At 42.5% G+C, this 24,374-nt stretch overlaps 1 protein-coding gene across 3 annotated transcripts in view; it reads left to right on the top strand.

The window, feature by feature from the left end:
* ARHGEF9 (Cdc42 guanine nucleotide exchange factor 9) overlaps positions 1-24,374 on the top strand; it is a 500,659-nt gene that overhangs the window by 112,620 nt on the left and 363,665 nt on the right. For all 3 annotated transcript variants that reach the window (XM_088445573.1, XM_088445574.1, XM_088445572.1), the window contains exons 3-5: positions 13,713-13,994; positions 21,336-21,486; positions 21,986-22,095. In XM_088445573.1, coding sequence (XP_088301699.1) covers positions 13,713-13,994; positions 21,336-21,486; positions 21,986-22,095 — 543 coding nt within the window. The remainder of the gene's footprint in view (positions 1-13,712; positions 13,995-21,335; positions 21,487-21,985; positions 22,096-24,374) is intronic.

Genomic DNA, 24,374 nt, shown 5'->3' with positions numbered 1-24,374 from the left:
GCCAAATATGGGGGACTCCAGGCGACGGCCCCTTTCATGCACAGTGACACCTTAGCCTATTTTCCCTGGTGAGCCATGACATTACTTTATTAGTACCCACATTTAAAATATGATGCCCCTATAATATTTATAGACCCAACCCTCCATTATATTAACACAGGTGACACAAAATATAATATAAGCTAGAAGCCAGGCACATTTTAAAACATTTTAATATGGTATCTACTTATAAATAATGTGTCACACATCTATCCTACACCTTCTTATTTACCCCTTCTACAGACAATACACTCCCAATCAATCCACATCAGAATTCTTCTGTTTACTCTTTAGTCTCCACATGAAACCCCCATTTTCAGTCATGTTTAACCCTTCATTCCTACATCATCATTATCTCTTTATCATTAACTCCTGTATCAAATACTGTATACTGCTGCCTGTCTTGGCTCCAATCGAGCAATATCATTCGGCACAGCTCTTTCACTAATAGGGTCCATACATCATCAATCAATTGGGGCAATTCTGCATTTTGCAGATGATTGTGTAAAAAAATCGGCAATGTATGGGGTTCACCGATTGCCAATTCCGACCAATAAGTGAATCAGGTTGTCCAACATGTTGGATTTCATCGGGACTGTAGCTTGATAGTGTGTGGTAATGCAGAATATTAGTATTTTACTAGTAAAATAAGCACTTTCATGATTTGCAGATCTGATCTTTGGATGAAGACAATCTGCAAATCGGTGCAAAGAATCGCCTATTGGCGGATTGGAGAATTGTTAAATAGGAAAAAAAACAAAGAATCTGTGAATCTTTTTTGTGTAATTGCTGATTTAAGGGGCCCATACTGTACATTTGAGGAGCATTTCTCTGATTCCCCAATCTGTTCTGACGATCCCTCGAGGAAATGCTCAATGTTAAAAATCCTCGATTTGCTGATTCCAACCTTTTTTGGGTCGGGATCACGGAATCGAGATCTTTCAACATGTTGAATATTCCCGATTCCATGACCCTGCCCTCAACAGATTGAGGAATTGTCTCAGTCCGTTGTAGATGGGGCTATTATGGGCTCCATTAGTTGCAATCCTCAGATCTGAGAAAGTGCAAATGTTTTAATTCTGAAGGTAGATACACTGTATTAGTGCATTCATACTTATGGTCTTTCCTGCGTTTTTTATTTTTCACAGTTTAGAAAAACTTGTAATCAATACTTAGTGGCGTAAGTTCATGCCAGGCGCCTGTAGGCAAAATAGATGGTGGTGCCCCCCATCCCCCATAAGCTCTGGCTTGCTTCAGCCACCCCGTGTGTCTCTAGTTCCAGCCAGCCCCCACTGTCTCTCCTGCCATACAACAGTGTCTCTCCAGCCAGCTCACCTCTGTCTCTCCAGCCAGCCCCCACTGTCTCACCTGCCAGCCCCCCTTTCTCTATCTCTTCAGCCAGCCCACAATGTCTCACCTGCCAGCTCCCCTCTCCCTTTATCTCCAGCCAGCCCCCACTGTCTCTCCTGGCAGCCCCATTTGTCTCTCAAGCGAGCACCCCTAGTGTCTCTCCAGCCAACCACCCTCTGAATCTCCAGTCAGCCACCATTGCCGGCCCTCCTCTCTCTGCCAGCCAGCCATTGTGTTTCCAGTAAGCCCCCATTGTCTCTCCAGCCAGCCCCCCATTGTGTCACCTGCCAGCCCCCCTTTCTCTGTGTCTCCAGCCAGCTAGCAGCAGTTATAGATTGATTTATCTGTGTGCCCATGCTGCCTGGTGCCCCCTGACAGCTGGCTACCGGAGGCTGGTACCTCTGCTGCCTCAGGGAGTTCCGACACCGTCAATACTCCTTGTCCTACAAGTTTTTCTACAATAAAACGCAAGCAATGTCCATGTGGTCAATTTATTATGAATTATTTTCTAGATAGATTTGGCTGCTCTCTGTGATTTTAATTAGAAAATTGTGTGAAACACACAGCACACAATTGTTCTAGCAAAGAAAAAAACTACATCTTTTATTTACTTTTTTACATTAATGTTGAATTTCAGTTCAATTTTCTGAAACTATACAAGTGTAATTCACTTGTACATGCATTTCAGGTATCTATCAGTTTCCAGGAATAGAGGACCTGGCAGACCTGGGGCAGTAAATGAATAGGTTTTCTCTATGTATTGCAGACAAATGTAATCAAAATAACTTTCTAGCATATTTATAGCATTTTGAAAAAAAAGTCCATGTGGGGTGGGTGGGTGTATGTGAACCTACTTACTGTGCCTGCGGCAGAATAATACCTCTCAAACGTCCCATTGTTTGAGTGGCTCATGAACTATTTCGTCCCGATTTTTCATATTGTCAGTTCATGGAGAGTGCCACAGATGGGATGCGGTCAGGATACTGGCGGGCGCTATCCCGCCCGCCGATATCCCGACACATCCCGACATGGGACTAAAGATAGGTGTCGAAATCCCGACACCTATCATTAGCCCCGCTACTAAATCCCGACACCTGGCATAACGAACGAAGGTAACTCGAGTGTCTTAGCAGCTAGCCGCGGGGGGAAGGTTAGCGTTAGGGACCCCTGTGGGGACTTAGGGTTAGGAACCCCCCCTCCCAGGAGGGTTGGGCTAGAGTAGGGAAAGGGGGGGGTTAGGGCTAGGCACCACTAGGGGTGTGCTAGGGTTAGGCACCCCCCGGGAGGGTTAGGTTTAGGGTGCAGGGAGGGGTTAAGTTTTGTCACTAACGGTGGGATGTTAAGGTTAGGCACTAGGGGGGAAGTTAGGGTTAGGCACCACTAAGGGAGGGTTAGGGTAGAGAGAGGGGTGGGTTAGAGTACTTACCTGTTGCAGTCGGGATTTTGACCCGTAGGGCTGCCGCTGTCGGTTGCATTACATACCGATTCCCCACAGATACATGGTAACTTTTTTAGACTCATTTTCTGTAGACACCATGGTCCTTATTCAAAGTTAGGAGCAAATGAAAAAGAAAGGATATTTTTTCTCCCTGGAACAAACTATGGGCCTTATTAAATTAGAGGAGAAAAGTCAGAATCCGCGGAAAAGTATCGCCGATGACGTCATTTCGCCAGGTGGAAAGTTTCCGCCGTATTCAATTCCAAAGACTTTTTGCGTACGTAAAAAGTCAATGCAATGTAATCGTCAAAAAAGTTTTGCCTGTGAATAGCAGGCGGAAAAAGTGCAGAATTGTGGTTTTGAGGTGCAAACTTCGGGAAACCCCCCTACACCCTTGCGACAGTCCCCCAAAGATAAACTGTGTCAATAAAAATACTTTAGAACACCCCAAAAAAGTACTTTCATTTTGCGGGGTGAAAAAGTTCAAAGTTAGGGGACAAACTTAAAAACTAGCAAAATAGACTTCTGAGGTGTCCCCTAGTATAGGGCAGGTGTGTTTTTATGATTGCAGGTGCTTGCGGAAGGTGTTTTTTTTTAACTTAATTTAAATCTTCACTTTGGCAACTTAAAAATATGCTAGCCCCCATTTTTAAGTACCCCAAATTTGCTGGGAGTACTTATTTTCTCAAAAATTCTCAACTGTTTTTCTTGTGTGCACATTTTTGTACTGTGTAAGTCGCTGCGGAACCTTTGTGGCACCATATAAATAAAGGATAATAATAATCGGGGGCATCTATAGTGTTCCCCAATGTTAGTGCTTCTTTTGGGGGGTGTCAGGCTGAGTTCCCCATTTTTGACAGGACTTTTCACCTGTTTCAGTTTTGCCGGGTGCCGTTTTCACGTCCTATCTAATTGAATACGGCAAATAGTGGGAGCGCGCCTGATACTTTTCCACATGCAAAACACGCGATGTAGGCGAAAAGTCCGGCATGCGAAAAAGTATCGCGGATGGGAAACTAATTGAATACGCCCCTATGTTGCAATGGAAATTAAAATGCATTTATTTTTTTGTTTTGCATGCAGGGCAAATCCTGCGCAGCGCTGTTTATATTCTGAAATTTAAAATGAAGCTAGACCAGAGCCGGATTAAGATGTTCTAGGGCCATACGCAGGATACTAGCTCAGGGCCCCCACCTGTGCCTCTTTGTGTATGTAAAGTACAGTTGTGTTCTCATACATTGTTACTCAAGTCTCACCAAATAGCCCCTCTTTGGTGCGCCAGTCCCGGGTGACTCGGTCACTCGGAGCGTCTTTCTTTCTCAAAATGTGCATCTTATTCGCATAAATAAAACAGCTAGGAGTGACAAAACCTACATTGCTAGATTACTCTGATCAGTTTGATGTTGTAGAGCTGAAACAAGGAAGAGGAGGACAGCTGCTGCAGATTGCTAATGGGGACACCTTCATCATTAGCCCCCTCGCGATGTAATGTGATATGGGGACAGGGCTTGCCATATTGGCTCCGCCCTTTCTGCCGATGTCAGTGGGAAACATTCCGTCAGGGGGGGTTACTAGGTACTCAGAAACCCCCCTGCATGAGCTAGAGAGGAGGCTGAGAATAGGGGGGCTGTCAGTGGGGATGCAGGGGATGTGCTGGTGCCAGGCTCCGTCTCTTAGTAAAGTCTTGTACAAAAATCTGGAGCTGCGTCCCCTCACTTGTCTTCCTCAGAGCCCGAGGACAGAGCCCGGGGACACCCACTAGTGCTGCTAAATTAGCACTGGCAGCCCCAGTGCCGGTGGTTGCAACAGAGACCTGGTACTAGCAGCGACCAGTGGAGTCATGTGTAGGGTTAGCGTAGCCTGAACAGCGACGGCTGCTGCAGATTAGAGACATACCTCTTTTATTTTGTTTGATGGACTCTGCGGCGCCCCCTCCAGGGGACGGCGCTCTAGGCAGCTGCCTAATTGTAGCTCTGGCCCTACCTGGCTAGGACAAACCCCTCCCCAACTCTAAATCTCTCTGTACATTTTAAAAACCCACCCTGCAGTGCAAAATGGTGTTGCCAAAGTTCAGATAGCTCGTTTATTGCTCCTTGTTGATCTGAATAAGGCCTGAATAAGGAGGTAGCCCTAACATAAAGCTAAATGCTGTTGCTCCTATCTCCAATGTTGTAGGCTTGAGCCTAGGTATTTGCTTCTGTACATTACAGTGGCCTGTCAAAAATTGTTTGTAAGTGGTAATTTTCATTGTTATATATGTTTTGTCTAGAAATGCAAAAATATGCAACTTTCATCTATAGTAAATGGATGCAGCCGTTTTGTCATGTGCACGGTTGTGAAACTGTAGCCTATGGGATCCAGTGATATCACAGAGACAGAGTTGCTGATGATGTCACTGGTTCCTTGTGATAGGCTTCATTCTCCTGAATATTGTCTCATCCCACAAAATGGCTGACTCAGATGTGTGCAGATAACATGTGCACTTTAAAAGCTCAATTATTGAAAAAATTGTTTGAAAATGTTAGTCTTTACAAAATAATCAAATTAAGAAACTCTTACTATAAACCTCCCCATCTTCTGCCATGTTGTATGGTACTGCGTAAACATAACAATTTGTTATTTATCTAGATTGCAGTACAGTACAGCACTGTCTGTGTACATAGGCTTTGCCGATTGTCAAGTTCCTGTACAGTGTGACTAAAATGAAAAACGATTTTTCATTATTTGCAATAACTATCAGGGGTAATCTGTAAAGCACCTGATAGTTCATTCACTTGATTGCTGTACTGGCAGAGAAAGGAATAACATTCTCAGAAAACGAACAGAGCATCCGGCAATTATGGAGAAGTGATGTCCTGAGGAATCACAGTACAGGGATGTATTACTGTTTAAAATTACTTCTTGATCACCATGCATCACAGGTTTTCATTTCATTGCAGCAAATTGCCAATATTATATTGTTATTTCCTGTAAAGAGATATGTGCCTTTAGGTCTGGAATGTATTGTGAAAATGACACCATGAGTAACACTGATTCTTACCCATTTAATATTAAGGGTACATATTCAGCTCAGAAAAGCATTGTAGCACCATCTACTGGTCCTTGTCAGTCTCAGCAATTTAGAGGATTTGCTGTTGGACCGTGTGTTGCAATCAATATCCAGACTGTAGAGCTTAAGGTAATGAATAATGAATGCTTTGTAAGCCTAACAGCTAAAATCCAAAATGTAAATGCATGAATTTAAAAGGAAAAGTACGTTTGATTTTATATAAAAATGTGATCTAGACAGTAGCCTGTGTACAATAAGGAATTTTACTTTAATTCCAGGGGGTAAATGTACTAAAAAGCATTATACCACATCACCAGCAGTTATCTCCTTCATACTACAGGATTTACTAACTAATACCCCTTTTACACCAAAATCCAGGGTCTGACCCTGGAATTTGAACACTGGTTAATCCCGGGTCGAACTCGGCTTCAGACCCCGTTCACACTGCAATTCGACCCGGGTTAGACCCGGGTTATTCCCGGGTTTGCCCCGTTCACACTGAACCCAGGTAATCCCTGCTTTTCCCTATAGATGTCATTAAAAATTGACTTTTTTAAGGGCTGACAAAGATGAGGTCACAAAAGGCTACAAAAGAGAGGGGTGGGGACTGCTTACAGCTTTGCTACAGGTTGCTGTTCTGGCTGTGGCAGGCTGTGTATTAGCCTGTGTTTGTGGCTGCTGGTCAGGCTGTGGTGCAGCCTGCAGTTCTGGCTGTGGCAGGCTGTGTGCCTGCCTGCTTTTCTGGCTGCTGGTCAGGCTGCTGTGGTGTAGAAGGATAGGCAGGCAAGCGATGGCTTCGTGTGTCTCTCTCTGCAGGGCACTGACAAATTACATCACCTGCCTGTGCCCCAGAAGCTCCAATCAGCATCTTTCAGAGCTAGCCGGGTCAAATAAGCAGGGTAGCACCCGTTCACACTGCCTCATGACCCGGGAACAACCCGTGTTCAACCCTGCTCTCAACCCGAGTAATTTTTTCTGGGAGACGTTCACACAGAGCATCGACCCGGGTCGACCCGGCAATAACCCGGGTTATTCAGTTGGTGTAAAAGGGGTATAACGTGGAGGATGAGATCACAACCTGCTATTGATGCATGACTGTTTCAAAACCTCTAAATCGCGTGCAGTGTCGGACTGGGGCATAAAGGGCCCACTAGGGAAATGCAATGGAAGGGATCTACTGAAGGGGGGTGACCAACCTTTGGGTAGGTGTGGTCATCAAATAGGGAGGTGTTGCCAACGAAATTAGAGATTAAAAGATTGTTGTTTGCAATGTATTAAGCATCACAAACTCTGCTGCCGTAAATTCCGCCAATTACCGGTTACATATACGTATCCTTTGTGATAGAGGGACTTCTGGGTGTACAGTTGTGTCCTCATACATTGTTACTCAAGTCTCACCAAATAGCCCCTCTTTGGTGCGCCAGTCTCGGGTGACTCGGCCACACAGAGTGACTTTCTTATTCAAAATGTGCATCTTATTTGCATAAATAAAACAACTAGGAGTGACAAAACCTACATTGCTAGATTACTCTGATGTGGTAGAGCTGAAACAAGGAAGAGGTGGACAGGAAGGTAGAGAGGAAATGTAAGGGACAAAGGGCTCTATATACTACAATCCGCATTTGTGATATTACCGACTGAATTCACATTGCGAATTCAGGCAATATCACAGGGAATTACTAAAAATCCCTTGCAGGGACAGAGCTTGCGATAAAGCTCTGTCCCTGCGAATCCCCTCCGCACGCTTATCATGGTATTTTCGCAAAAAATACTGTGACAAGTGCCAACGCATGCGCCAACCGACCGTCGCTAAGCCCCGCCCCCCGCAATTGAGGACCCCCCGTGACCCCCCCTCCCTTAATTACACTTACCTACGGTGATTGGTGCTCCATTGATGTCCTCCGTGGCTCTGGTCAGAAGACATCCCATCCTGCCCTGGGACCCAGTCAGGTGACAACCGGGCACCAGTGCAGGCTGGGAGACCAGCTGACTGTCTAGTGTGTACCCGCTATGTCGCTGACGATGTGCACTCCCACAGCGACATCCTCCGTCCCACCTGTTTGCAGGTCCAACAAGGGATATCATTAGCGAGGGCCGCATGGCCCCCACCGTCGCACTGTCGCTGTCGGGAATTGGCAAGTGTGTATGCACTTGCCGATGCCGGCTTCCCCGCCAGGTCCCGCTGCTAAAGATGTGGGGCACACTGGACATTGTCTAGTGTGTACCCAACTTTAGAGCTCCGCAGGATAGCCAAGGCTGCCTGTCACATATGCAGCTCCCCTCCTTCCCTGCAGCCTGAACGCCCTCTGTCTGTACAGTGAGCCTGCACAGGCTGTCACTGCTCAGTAGGAATGGCAATAGGAAAAAACTTGATTATTTACATATTTTTAGTGAAAAAAATATTAAGGGCAAAGATTAGCTATAAAATATTGAATTTTTCCCCTCTTTGCACTGAATTGGGGCTGGCGGGTGGTTGCCTGTGATAACTGAGTCTGTGTCAGCTGACTGACCTGAGCAATGAACGTCAGGTCAGTGTCACCTCGCTTCTCCCTGTCCTATGTTTCGCAGTGTCTGAGACAGAGACAGATACTGACATCACTATACATGCCCCTTTGTTCCTTATCAGCAGTGCCAATCTTGCTTTTAGCCACCCTCACTCAGTCCGAGTCCCAACAAAGTGAAGGGGCCAGCACCGGATACATTTTAAATTTTAAAAGTATTGGACAAAAACATTGAAGGGAAAATCGAGCAAAACATTAGCAATCAATTGCCATCACTACTGCTCAGTAGCTGTCCGTCAGCAAGAACGGGCCCGATGTAAGACACTAGCTCAGGCCTCCCATTCCTACCAAGATTCAATTACACAAAATGCCAATATTAATTATACACATATACATGAACACAATTCTATTTATATCTGTATCTCTCTTATCTAGTTACAGTCAGGTGCACAAATATTGGGACATTGACAGAATTTTCATATTTTGGCCTCTATTCACCACCACAATGGCTTTGAAATGAAACAAACAAGATGTGCTTTAACTGCAGACTTTCAGATTTAATTTGAGGGTAATTACATCCAAATCAGGTGAACGGTGTAGGAATTACAACGGTTTCTATATGTGCCTCCCACTTTTTAAGGGGCCAAAAGTAATGGGACAAACTAAACAATCCTAAATCTAACTTTCACTTTTTAATACTTTGTTGCAAATCCTTTGCAGGCAATTACAGCCTGAAGTCTGGAACGCATAGACATCACCAGACGCTGAGTTTCATCCCTGGTGATGCTCTGCCAGGCCTCTACTGCAAATGTCTTCAGTTCCTGCTTGTTCTTGGGGCATTTTCCCTTCAGTTTTGTCTTCATCAAGTGAAATGCATGCTCAATCGGATTCAGGTCAGGGGATGCTCCCGTCCTCAGGCGAAGTTCAGTGGGGACCACTGAACTGTAGGACTGTCTGGAGAATGGAGGAGATGGGCTTATCATTAATCCGCAGTGTAATGCATTGGTGTTTGATCCCTGGGAAGGGGGCCAGCAAACGTGAGGCGGGCATTAGTGTACTGTGGTGCAGTCCCACTGGTGGTGGTGAAGGGATCACCGGAAGAGTAGGTTACCCTTCTGCATCCTATCCACTTCCTATTAAAATGGGCAGGATGGGGAGCATAATGCAGCGATTTGCGGGTCCAGGAGGAGGATGTGGGGCCAATGTGACATGATTCTATGAGGATTGCATAATTTTACTGCTCCCCCTCTTTTTAGACCTGCAATTTGAGGCATTATGCTGTGAGGAGGTGGGGCCTAATGACGAGAACTTATCGGCCCCATCAGCAATTAACTGTATCACCCCACCAGGCTTCTTCCGGAGTGAAACATTTTAAGGTCAGCAAGTAAAGTATGTGTGGAGAGCATGAATACATGGAGAAATCATCCTGAACTTCAAAAAAGTATTAAATTAAGATTGGTACACACTGACAGTTGATCGGCCAATATATCTGGTGGCCGTCGGCCAGTATGTACCAGCGATATGTCTGTGAACAACGCGTCGGAATCGGTATGTAATGCCGGCAGTCAGGATGCCTCCTGTCAAAATTCCGACAGCGGCATCCCCATGGTTGGTATCCCGACAGGGGTCGGGTAAGTATACTTACCATCTCCCCCTAACCCTCCCTTCTTGTAGCCTAACCCTCCCCACCCGCACCCTAATCCTCCCCGTTAGTGCCTAAACCTAAGTCTCCCCCCTTAGTGCCTAACCCTAACCCCCCCACAGGGTTCCCTAACCTTAACCTCCCCCAAAAAAAACCTAACGCTAACCCCGCTATGCTGCCTAAACCTAACCCTCCCCCCGCGGCTAACAGCTAAGATGCCCCGGACTTACCTGGTTCGGGCAGGCGTCTGTTTGTGTTCCTGCGTCTATTTGTATTCCGGCGTTGGTATTAAGATAGGCGTCTGTATTTCTACGCCTATCTTAAGTCCTGTGTTGGACTTTCAACGTTGGGATTCAGACCAGCGGCATGCAGATATATCTGTCCATTGGGAAGTGGGTGTGGGCGATCAGCCAATCGCCCGTACACATGCAGCGGCAGCCGCGAGGAGGTGGTTGCGGTGCGACCCCCGGCCAGCGGGACCCGTGGCTGCGTGGAAGATAATGCTCGTTCAGTGTGTATGAACGACCATCATCTACAGATATATCTTTGCAGTGTGTACCCACCTTAAGATAGCAAGTGGCCACAATGGCAGTAGGTCATTTATAAGGTGTCACAGGGTAGAATTATGCAACTTTTATTATTTTATGAATGAAAGATGTTAGCCAGCATACAATAAAAGTGTTTAGAGTATTTTGGAGTACTTTTAAATGTCTATATAGTGTTTTGTAAGTGTGCATATAGAAGTAGTAAGATATTTTATAAAAAAGTCCTTTTCCATCAACAATATACTGTACATCTCTCAGGTTTTTACCTCAGAAAAAAGCAACAATACCTAAAGATGTGTCCTCATACTCTATTGCCGCAGTCATGCCAAACAGCCCTTCTTGGCCTGCCAGGTACCGTGCAATTCGTCTTGTGCCGTGCGTCTTTTTCACTCAAATGTGCGTCTTAGTCTCAATGCGACATGACCAAAAAAACCGCTTAACAAAACTGCACTCACTATTTTGATATGCAGCACTTGTATATCTGTGTGCGACTGAGTATGAACCTGTTTATGAAGAGTAAAATGCAGTTGCCAAGGCTTTTTTTCACACCATGGGCAGAATTCAATTAGAAGCGATAACTCATCGCCAGTGAATTTATCGCACTTACCTCTGGTTTTGGTTCAATATTTTTGCCTATTCCAGCAATGCATGCCTCCGTTTTTCGCCAAATCCTATTGCAAAACAGGCGAAAACATATACATGCGATCATTTTTCATGGCGAAACCTGCAAAAATTTCTCCACATTTTGAGAAATCATTCTGTACCCCAAAACAAGCCTAACTGACATATTAAATCAATATAGAAGTGTATTAATGGTCGTAATAAAAGTATTTTGGGTTCTTAAATTGTGTCAGTTAGCTGTTATATGCATATTTGTATACGTATTGAAAAATGATAAAAAGCTATTTTTTTATTTTTTTTTTAGAAAATAACTGCTGGACGTAAATTGTGGGTGCATTAAAATGGGTGCAAGTATATTTTTGTGTCTTTAAAGTGCACTTTTTTTTTTTTTTTTAAATACACCTGTTGCATCCACCTGCAATGTTTAAAACACCTGTCCCATCCATACAGCCCCCCGAAAATACCAGAAGAAAAATAACAGCGCTGTGGACAACCCAAAATACCAGGCCTACTACTTTAAACCCATTTTCCACTACTTTTATTTTTTTTTGACTCAAAATTGACATGTCTTTATTGACCACATTAAACTAAACTTTTTGGCTAATTTATCATTAGGGTGAGGGGTATCCAAAAGGTTATAAAATAAATCCCCACATTTTTAGCCAAAAATATGGATTTTGCATTTTTTTTTTTCAACTGCTCTGAGATGGTGAAAACTTATCGCCGGTTTCTGTCTATGCAATTATCGCACAGGCGATAACTGAATTGCTCTATTTCTAAATTATCGCAAAATCGATAATCTATCGCGCAAAACGGGGCTTATTGCTTCTTATTGAATCCGGACCCAAGTGTCATTGTACAGATTCAGTCTCAGTCGCATGCATATATACAAGTGTTGCATATCAAATTAGTCATTGCAGTCTCGTGCCTCAACGCATATTCCAGCAAAAAAGAAGCTACTCAAAAAAAGTGTGCCCCCTTAGTCTCAGAACGAAATAATAATCACGGAAATAATAATTACTTTTGCAATACTACTATTTGTTATATTTTTTCCTCCTTAATTATTTCTGTAGTGCAGAGTCCTCTCAATATTTACTTAACTGCAATCTTTAGTTTGGGATTGATCATACATAGGGCGGGATGTACTAAAGTGAAAAATGCAGATTTCGGAGGGTTTACCGTATTTTTTATGTGTACTAAGCACAGGATTGTGATGCATTCCGGTGCGTCGTCCTGGTGGATAACGCCTATTCAGGTGGCGTTACCCAATAGAAGCCTATGGGCTACTTATCGGGACCCCCCCCCACCTGAAAGGGATCCGATTGCAGCGCTGGCATACTTCTGCGCATGCCTGATTTGAAGCAAAGATTTATTTTCACATTGGAGATGAAAGGATGACATTTAACAGTAATGGTAAAATATATAGAAACATGGTGAAATCGTGATAAAGATCAGGGTTAGCAGACAAGCTAAAGCAGGTGTTTTGTGTTGTGGTGTATTGTTGATGAAGTAATTGCATGGAACAATACTAACATTTCTCAATAGTTTATTGGCCGAGAGCCAGGACAAAGTCCAGAAGTCTGTTCAGGTCCCGTGGTTTAGTACATAAATAATACAAATGTACTGATTTGAATTAATAACATTATTTAATGTACAGTTGACTATACAAGTATATTATTGTTATTAAAATAAAACAAAATTTTAGTTCTTGTTTGAAACCTCATAATTTTTGTTTTGTAAAATGCTCTAGAAAGTCCCATTTTAGCTTCATCGGAAAACAAGAAAATGTAGGTTCACTTATCAGCAAGCTTGGAGATCACAACAGTAAGCTTCTAGCCTAAGTGCTGACTGACTGATAGAGAGATGCTAGGAGGATGTCCCACAGCCCTGGAGCACTCACTTCTATTATCTCTGGTCTTGTTAGGAGAGGTAGATGGAGATTCTGCTCTGGAAATAGATTTTCTCACCCAACTATTTATAGAACTGCAGCATACCTTGTGCCAAGTATAGAAGATGTTTGTTACATACGTACAAATACTGTATATCATACAGCAGACGAATGCCTGATTCCTATACCTTAGACACGAAATATCATCTAAATCATACTGAAACACTGTCTGTTGCTCAATTACATAATAGGCTAGTATTCCAGTTTGTCGACAATATATGTGTTGTTATCCTAGTTAGGGATTATCAGTACTGATAGTTATTTAATTTACTGTAAGAAAGTGCACTGGGAATGTTTGAAGCTAAAACTATCGCTTTCTGTCTCTTATTGGCACTGCTCATCTTTTCCTCTATTTCTTCTGAATCCATCTGTTTTTCCCTTTGGAATTTTAAACTTAATATTTTGCCAAATGTTTTCCCCTATCCTGTTCAGATAGCCCTACTATGAGAGAGAATATCCCTGGACATACTGTATGTGGGAGTAAAGAGTTGTGAAAACTGGTTATTACAATATCTTTGTACTAGCTATGCTTATATTAGTGTGATGTTTAAATTCAGTTATGTCCTCTGTCTTCTGTAGGAACATTGGCACAATGGACTTCTTGATATTTCAAGAGAGGAGGAAATGCCGATCCCATTTGGGGTCTCTGGGTTGAGTCAAGGGCAGAACACAGATATTTTGCAAGCAGCATCTGAGGAAGATGTGCCCATACCTAGTAAACATGATACAGATGCCAATGGTGTCTCCGATAACGACACTAGCATTGCAAGTGATTCAGACACTGAGGAGAAAAGCAATGGGTTTGGCGAAACTGTTCCTCTATCATCTGGTCTTATAACCAGAGATCATAATATCCTCCCGGTGAGAGTTCCAGTTCCTTTCTCCCTCCAGGAGTGTCTCATATATTTTATATTGTTTTTTATGCATTATTAAATGTATAATTTGAAATATTATCTTGTATTTATATTAAAGAACAGAGACATTCCATAGCCATGTTTACACAAACAGGGCCTGATGCTGATGGCTTTAGTTGAGTGAATATTTGCATCTGCGCATTTGCGAAAATTCATGAAAGCCTCCATGTACTACACATAGTATACGCAAACTGGTGCTGTGTTACACAGAGTATACGCACAAAGGTGCTGTATTACACAGAGTATACGCACAAAGGTGCTGTATTACACAGTATACGCACAAAGGTGCTGTATTACACAGAGTATACACAAAAAGGTGCTGTATTACACAGAGTATACGCACAAAGGTGCTGTATTACACAGAGTATACGCACAAAGGTGTTGTATTACACAGAGTATACGCACAAAGGTGCTGTATTACACAGAGTATACGCACAAAGGTGCTGTATTACACAGAGTATACGCACAAAGGTGCTGTATTACACAGAGTATACGCACAAAGGTGCTGTATTACACAGTATACGCACAAAGGTGCTGTATTACACAGAGTATACACACAAAGGTGCTGTATTACACAGAGTATACGCACAAAGGTGCTGTATTACACAGAGTATACGCACAAAGGTGCTGTGTTACCCATAGTATACACACAAAGGTGCTGTATTACACAGAGTATACGCACAAAGGTGCTGTATTACACAGAGTATACGCACAAAGGTGCTGTGTTACCCATAGTATACACACAAAGGTGTTGTATTACACAGAGTATACACACAAAGGTGCTGTATTACACAGAGTATACGCACAAAGGTGCTGTATTACACAGAGTATACGCACAAAGGTGCTGTATTACACAGAGTATACGCACAAAGGTGCTGTATTACACAGAGTATACGCACAAAGGTGCTGTATTACACAGAGTATACGCACAAAGGTGCTGTATTACACAGAGTATACGCACAAAGGTGCTGTATTACACAGTATACGCACAAAGGTGCTGTATTACACAGAGTATACACACAAAGGTGCTGTATTACACAGAGTATACTCACAAAGGTGCTGTATTACACAGAGTATACGCACAAAGGTGCTGTATTACACAGAGTATACGCACAAAGGTGCTGTATTACACAGAGTATAGGCACAAAGGTGCTGTATTACACAGAGTATACGCACAAAGGTGCTGTATTACACAGAGTATACGCACAAAGGTGCTGTATTACACAGAGTATACGCACAAAGGTGCTGTATTACACAGTATACGCACAAAGGTGCTGTGTTACACAGAGTATACGCACAAAGGTGCTGTATTACACAGACTATACGCACAAAGGTGTTGTATTACACAGAGTATACGCACAAAGGTGCTGTATTACACAGAGTATAAGCACAAAGGTGCTGTATTACAGAGTATACGCACAAAAGTGCTGTATTACACAGTATACGCACAAAGGTGCTGTATTACACAGAGTATACACACAAAGGTGCTGTATTACACAGAGTATACGCACAAAGGTGCTGTATTACACAGAGTATACGCACAAAGGTGCTGTGTTACCCATAGTATACACACAAAGGTGCTGTATTACACAGAGTATACGCACAAAGGTGCTGTATTACACAGAGTATACGCACAAAGGTGCTGTGTTACCCATAGTATACACACAAAGGTGTTGTATTACACAGAGTATACACACAAAGGTGCTGTATTACACAGAGTATACGCACAAAGGTGCTGTATTACACAGAGTATACGCACAAAGGTGCTGTATTACACAGAGTATACGCACAAAGGTGCTGTATTACACAGAGTATACGCACAAAGGTGCTGTATTACACAGAGTATACGCACAAAGGTGCTGTATTACACAGAGTATACGCACAAAGGTGCTGTATTACACAGAGTATACGCACAAAGGTGCTGTATTACACAGAGTATACACACAAAGGTGCTGTATTACACAGAGTATACTCACAAAGGTGCTGTATTACACAGAGTATACGCACAAAGGTGCTGTATTACACAGAGTATACGCACAAAGGTGCTGTATTACACAGAGTATAGGCACAAAGGTGCTGTATTACACAGAGTATACGCACAAAGGTGCTGTATTACACAGAGTATACGCACAAAGGTGCTGTATTACACAGAGTATACGCACAAAGGTGCTGTATTACACAGTATACGCACAAAGGTGCTGTGTTACACAGAGTATACGCACAAAGGTGCTGTATTACACAGACTATACGCACAAAGGTGTTGTATTACACAGAGTATACGCACAAAGGTGCTGTATTACACAGAGTATACGCACAAAGGTGCTGTATTACACAGAGTATACGCACAAAAGTGCTGTATTACACAGAGTATACGCACAAAGGTGCTGTATTACACAGAGTATACGCACAAAGGTGCTGTATTACACAGAGTATACGCACAAAGGTGCTGTATTACACAGAGTATACGCACAAAGGTGCTGTATTACACAGAGTATACGCACAAAGGTGCTGTATTACACAGAGTATACGCACAAAGGTCCTGTATTACACAGAGTATACGCACAAAGGTGCTGTATTACACAGAGTATACGCACAAAGGTGCTGTATTACACAGAGTATACGCACAAAGGTGCTGTATTACACAGTATGCGCACAAAGGTGCTGTGTTACACAGAGTATACGCACAAAGGTGCTGTATTACACAGACTATACGCACAAAGGTGCTGTGTTACACAGAGTATACGCACAAAGGTGCTGTATTACACAGAGTATACGCACAAAGGTGCTGTATTACACAGAGTATACGCAGAAAGGTGCTGTATTACACAGAGTATACGCACAAAGGTGCTGTGTTACCCATAGTATACGCACAAAGGTGCTGTATTACACAGAGTATACGCACAAAGGTGCTGTATTACACAGAGTATACGCACAAAGGTGCTGTGTTACCCATAGTATACACACAAAGGTGTTGTATTACACAGAGTATACGCACAAAGGTGCTGTATTACACAGAGTATACGCACAAAGGTGCTGTATTACACAGAGTATACACACAAAGGTGCTGTATTACACAGAGTATACGCACAAAGGTGCTGTATTACACAGAGTATACGCACAAAGGTGCTGTATTACACAGAGTATACGCACAAAGGTGCTGTATTACACAGAGTATACGCACAAAGGTGCTGTATTACACAGAGTATACGCACAAAGGTGCTGTATTACACAGAGTATACGCACAAAGGTGCTGTATTACACAGTATACGCACAAAGGTGCTGTATTACACAGAGTATACACACAAAGGTGCTGTATTACACAGAGTATACTCACAAAGGTGCTGTATTACACAGAGTATACGCACAAAGGTGCTGTATTACACAGAGTATACGCACAAAGGTGCTGTATTACACAGAGTATAGGCACAAAGGTGCTGTATTACACAGAGTATACGCACAAAGGTGCTGTATTACACAGAGTATACGCACAAAGGTGCTGTATTACACAGAGTATACGCACAAAGGTGCTGTATTACACAGTATACGCACAAAGGTGCTGTGTTACACAGAGTATACGCACAAAGGTGCTGTATTACACAGACTATACGCACAAAGGTGTTGTATTACACAGAGTATACGCACAAAGGTGCTGTATTACACAGAGTATACGCACAAAGGTGCTGTATTACACAGAGTATACGCACAAAAGTGCTGTATTACACAGAGTATACGCACAAAGGTGCTGTATTACACAGAGTATACGCACAAAGGTGCTGTATTACACAGAGTATACGCACAAAGGTGCTGTATTACACAGAGTATACGCACAAAGGTGCTGTATTACACAGAGTATACGCACAAAGGTGCTGTATTACACAGAGTATACGCACAAAGGTCCTGTATTACACAGAGTATACGCACAAAGGTGCTGTATTACACAGAGTATACGCACAAAGGTGCTGTATTACACAGAGTATACGCACAAAGGTGCTGTATTACACAGTATGCGCACAAAGGTGCTGTGTTACACAGAGTATACGCACAAAGGTGCTGTATTACACAGACTATACGCACAAAGGTGCTGTGTTACACAGAGTATACGCACAAAGGTGCTGTATTACACAGAGTATACGCACAAAGGTGCTGTATTACACAGAGTATACGCAGAAAGGTGCTGTATTACACAGAGTATACGCACAAAGGTGCTGTGTTACCCATAGTATACACACAAAGGTGCTGTATTACACAGAGTATACGCACAAAGGTGCTGTATTACACAGAGTATACGCACAAAGGTGCTGTGTTACCCATAGTATACACACAAAGGTGTTGTATTACACAGAGTATACGCACAAAGGTGCTGTATTACACAGAGTATACGCACAAAGGTGCTGTATTACACAGAGTATACGCACAAAGGTGCTGTATTACACAGAGTATACGCACAAAGGTGCTGTATTACACAGAGTATACGCACAAAGGTGCTGTATTACACAGAGTATACGCACAAAGGTGCTGTATTACACAGTATACGCACAAAGGTGCTGTATTACACAGAGTATACACACAAAGGTGCTGTATTACACAGAGTATACTCACAAAGGTGCTGTATTACACAGAGTATACGCACAAAGGTGCTGTATTACACAGAGTATACGCACAAAGGTGCTGTATTACACAGAGTATAGGCACAAAGGTGCTGTATTACACAGAGTATACGCACAAAGGTGCTGTATTACACAGAGTATACGCACAAAGGTGCTGTATTACACAGAGTATACGCACAAAGGTGCTGTATTACACAGTATACGCACAAAGGTGCTGTGTTACACAGAGTATACGCACAAAGGTGCTGTATTACACAGACTATACGCACAAAGGTGTTGTATTACACAGAGTATACGCACAAAGGTGCTGTATTACACAGAGTATACGCACAAAGGTGCTGTATTACACAGAGTATACGCACAAAAGTGCTGTATTACACAGAGTATACGCACAAAGGTGCTGTATTACACAGAGTATACGCACAAAGGTGCTGTATTACACAGAGTATACGCACAAAGGTGCTGTATTACACAGAGTATACGCACAAAGGTGCTGTATTACACAGAGTATACGCACAAAGGTGCTGTATTACACAGAGTATACGCACAAAGGTCCTGTATTACACAGAGTATACGCACAAAGGTGCTGTATTACACAGAGTATACGCACAAAGGTGCTGTATTACACAGAGTATACGCACAAAGGTGCTGTATTACACAGTATGCGCACAAAGGTGCTGTGTTACACAGAGTATACGCACAAAGGTGCTGTATTACACAGACTATACGCACAAAGGTGCTGTGTTACACAGAGTATACACACAAAGGTGCTGTATTACACAGAGTATACGCACAAAGGTGCTGTATTACACAGAGTATACGCAGAAAGGTGCTGTATTACACAGAGTATACGCACAAAGGTGCTGTGTTACCCATAGTATACACACAAAGGTGCTGTATTACACAGAGTATACGCACAAAGGTGCTGTATTACACAGAGTATACGCACAAAGGTGCTGTGTTACCCATAGTATACACACAAAGGTGTTGTATTACACAGAGTATACGCACAAAGGTGCTGTATTACACAGAGTATACGCACAAAGGTGCTGTATTACACAGAGTATACGCACAAAGGTGCTGTATTACACAGAGTATACGCACAAAGGTGCTGTATTACACAGAGTATACGCACAAAGGTGCTGTATTACACAGAGTATACTCACAAAGGTGCTGTATTACACAGAGTTATACGCACAAAGGTGCTGTATTACACAGAGTTATACGCACAAAGGTGCTGTATTACACAGAGTATATGCACAAAGGTGCTGTATTGCACAGAGTATACGCACAAAGGTGCTGTATTACGCAGAGTATACGCACAAAGGTGCTGTATTACGCAGAGTATACGCACAAAGGTGCTGTATTACACAGAGTATACGCACAAAGGTGCTGTATTACACAGTATACGCACAAAGGTGCTCTATTACACAGAGTATACACACAAAGGTGCTGTATTACACAGAGTATACGCACAAAGGTGCTGTATTACACAGAGTATACGCACAAAGGTGCTGTATTACACAGAGTATACGCACAAAGGTGCTGTGTTACCCATAGTATACACACAAAGGTGTTGTATTACACAGAGTATACGCACAAAGGTGCTGTTATGATCGGGTCAGACAGTATCGGAACTGTGGTGGAAAACTAATGGGCCTTCCTTGGTGGTGACTGGGTGGTAGCTAGTAGTGCACTCAAAAATGGTCGGCTCAGTGGGAGAGTTTTGACAGTGGTGCAAGCGAGTCACCGCAAGCAGCTGCATTCACAGACAAACAGCCACAAACCTCCCTGCTAGCCGCCAACCCCCCCCCCCATCCCAGACAAACGCTCACAGCGAGAGGGAGATGATGCGAATCGCGTCATCATGATAATCTCAGCACTGTGTATCGGGGGCGGGGCAAACATGATGTGATTTCGTGGCCATGCCCCACACTCTGCCCCTATTGACGGATAGTATCCCCGGCTGCTCCCCCCCTCTACCGTGCCACGCCCCCCTGCTTGTCCGACCTGGCTGCCCCCTCCCGGGGGCAAGTATGAATTAAATACACGTGTACATGTAACTGTGACCCCCAAACACAATATATTGGGCTAAAGTTATCTTTTTTATATCTTGTATCCAATATACTTCAAACATTGCATATATAATATTTAAGACATTTGTGATGTTCTGGGTACAGTGTATGTATATATATATGTATATATATATATGTATATATATACCAACTTGCCCTGTATCTTTTCCTCGCTGCTGTTTTACAGAATACCAAACAGGAGGAGCCGCACCAAACACCACACACAAAGGAAAGATTGTCTCTTTATAATGGATAGCAAAGCTCAGTAATATTTCACTTTGCACAACATATTAGAATGTATTTTGATTATGGTTTTTCTTGTTGAGATAAGTGCCAAAAATAACATTTTTTTCACAAGACTTTGTAAACATTAGTCTCTTAGAGAAAAGAGACTCCCATTGAGAGGAGATAGGTGTGGTGACTGTTAGACGTTAACCAGATAAACATTTAGAGAATAATGAAGCATAGTATTTCCTCTGTAAGGCATCTGAAACGCCTGGGTGCAATAGCTGAGGGCTGCAGACGTAGTGAACTTTATAGGTTGCTCCATCAGACGACAACGTGCCTGAAAGTGTAATGTCCTCACTTTCTCATTCATTACTCCAGCCTCTGCGACTGCCTCCCACTCCACTCACCGTGCCCCCTTCATTCAAGTTCCCACTCGACAGATGCATGTCGCTACCTCTATCCCAAAGCACCCCGTCTGGGCTTGACCAAGTTGGATGGATGAAAAGAAAACTAATGAGCACATGTGAAGGTATGTCACATAGGGCACCAACTGCAGTGGAAAAGTAACTCCAAAATCATTGCGGTGACATATATAGTATATAGTGATGCTACATGATGTTGCTCTTTACAAGTAAAATCACTGTCATTCACATAATTAAGGATAACTTGTTCTTTGAAATACTCCTCATACATATCTGCACTCACAAATGTTTATTTCTTAGGATGTTTATTGTGCAGATATTAATCTTGTGAGCACATTACGTATTTGATAGGTGGATGAAGTTATAGTAGTGAGCAGCTGCTCTAGGTGTACTGAAAGTCCCTGTCTGGAGCTGCCTGTATTCAAGGAACAGATAAATTAGTGGGAATTGTGTTCAGCATCAATTCCCAAACACAATAGTAGGTGTCAAGTGGAGATTAGAGCATTATTTCCGCAGATGGAGACTGAACACTGTAAACAATAACGGCATTTGGGTTTTTGGACGAACCAGTTGTGAATAATAAGATAACAGTATATTCTCTCTTAGGAGAAGATGATGTAGGCTCAAAGACTCTGGAAGTCCGGAGAGACAACAGAAAGGGGAGAAGCAGATGGAAGGCCTTAAATCCTGGATCACATCAGCTGCCGGTACACCAGGTATGATAGTATGGCATGTGTAGGGCTGTAATACCTATTATTACTTCATAATGTGTATTCTTCCATCAGCAAAGCATGTCAGATAATATCATTAATGCATACATACAAATTCATTTTTCAAACAATTATTTTGTTTCACTTGATAATTAGCTGACACATTAGGAAGTAACTACATGAGGAATCATTTGCTTTTGCATGTCATATGTAACACAACTAAATTTGGGTATGGCAGGGACATCTGTTTTAGATGAAATAGGGGGTTAAGAAAGCTGTTTTGCCATAATAGCTGATATATATTCTTTTTGTATACATATAATTTTATATGAATGTATTGTATGGCGTATTATCTTGTATGAAACAAAGCTGGGATGGATTGCCTTCCATTCACAATTACCAATTGTTTTGTCAAGACTTCTGATTTAAATAAAGTTGTGAAACTGCCACATGAAAATGGTACATTGTTCTGTGCTACATATCAGATGTCTTCCGATATATTAACTATTAGGATGGTGATTAAATCATATAATGTATCTATTTCAGCCACCCATTGTGCTTTCAGCATTTGGGAGAGAGAGCTTTGTAAATAATAAATCAAGAAATAGAGGTGATCTGTTCATATTAATATAGTGCTCATTTTTCCACTCTCATCACATGTTTGGAGGGTCCTTTCACATTGTCTAAGTTGTATGAATTCCTTTGGGTTTCTTATTAATTAACCGATCTACGTTTTAATTATCCTACTTTATGAACTCTAAATTCCTGTATAGTTCCAGTGGTGTCAGGATTTATTTAACAGTGTTAAATTTGCATTACAATATATTTATTTATCTTCACAATGTTTGTAATTAATTTATGGAAATCTTTGCTGACACCCACAGAGGTAAGTGATGATTAGACCCAGCGAGAGGTACTGCATTATTGTTGTGATATAAGAAACATTAAGCAGTGAAAAGTTCTTTGGTGTATGACTAATGTGCAGGATTTCCTGGGGAAGACACATTTTCTTAACAATTGAGAGGACAAAGGTTCCTTAAAGGGGTTAGTTAGCCTTATACAACGGATAGATTATGATTCACTCATCAAGCAGAGGACTGAGCTAGAGATCACAAATACTATATGGGAAATGGTGTTCGGTTCCCCACTTTATTCACTAACGAGTACAGTGACAGTTACCAATGGGTTTGTCAGGACTTGCTGATATAAATAAAGTTGTGAAACCCCCACATTAAAATGGTGCATTGTTCTATGGCTCCACTTGTCTTGGGAACTTGTTGTAAGTGCTTTGGAAAACACATGATGGTACTATATACATATTATATACATTGGTGGAGAACAGGAAAAAACTCCCATACATAATAAAGGGTGCATAACCTATCTGCATATGTACCCATTTCACCACGAATGTCACACAACATTTTGTATGTTTGTAAACAATATCTCTGTCTCACACACACACACACACACACACACACACATACAACGTGTGAGCGCCATGTGACTTGGTAGCGCCGAACGTCTTTTTGTGTGACTTTTTTACCTTCTGATGTGTCTTATTCACACAGATGCAAAAAGGACACACAGCAGCTTCTGCTGATCAAAATTATATGCAGCATGCCTATATTCTGTGTGCGACTGCGGCTGTATATACATGCAGAATACTACGTAAGCATCTAGCTGGGAAAGTAAAATTCTTCTTTTTTTTTTTAACTCTGGGCCTACAGTATGTTTTTGGTGGTGAGGTCACGGAATGTGATCAGGATGAATAGACGAGTATGCATTGCTAATGCCTACAGAAATGAAAGTGTTAAGAAGACAGCTGTCGTGGTCTACAACAAATCATTGTACAGCTGGGTTCCCACTAGCTGTGGGGTAGAAGTGCTGAACCTTCATAAAGCTGGGGTGAGGAGAAGCTATTTTTGAGAGCGATTAGTGTGACATATCCTAAGGGGGCAAACCATTGAGATAACTACATCAAACAGCATCTCAGCTGCATACAAATAGATCAGGTGCACTGTAGTGTGGGAGTAAGACCAGAGATTAACTCTAGTGCACGGGCTGGCAGCACATTGCGCGGCATGCCCAGCCAGGGACACAGGTTTATGAACGTAAAATCAAATTATTTCAGCATTTCTTTTCATAGAGCTGTAAGTGAAAGAGGGAAATAAATTCCTTTGAAGAAAACTAGGCTTTGAAGATAGCTGAGGGTTAGCCATGTCTTCTAAATACTGCTGCAATGACTCAGAGCTCAAGTCCTAGTTTTGATTTCCCATTAATTGGGC

The sequence above is a fragment of the Taudactylus pleione genome, unplaced genomic scaffold, assembly GCF_031769625.1.
Source record: "Taudactylus pleione unplaced genomic scaffold, aTauple2 ptg000381l, whole genome shotgun sequence".
NCBI lineage: Eukaryota > Metazoa > Chordata > Amphibia > Anura > Myobatrachidae > Taudactylus > Taudactylus pleione.
The sequence above is the reverse complement of the archived record's forward strand: the minus strand, read 5'-3'. Positions and strand labels throughout refer to the sequence as shown.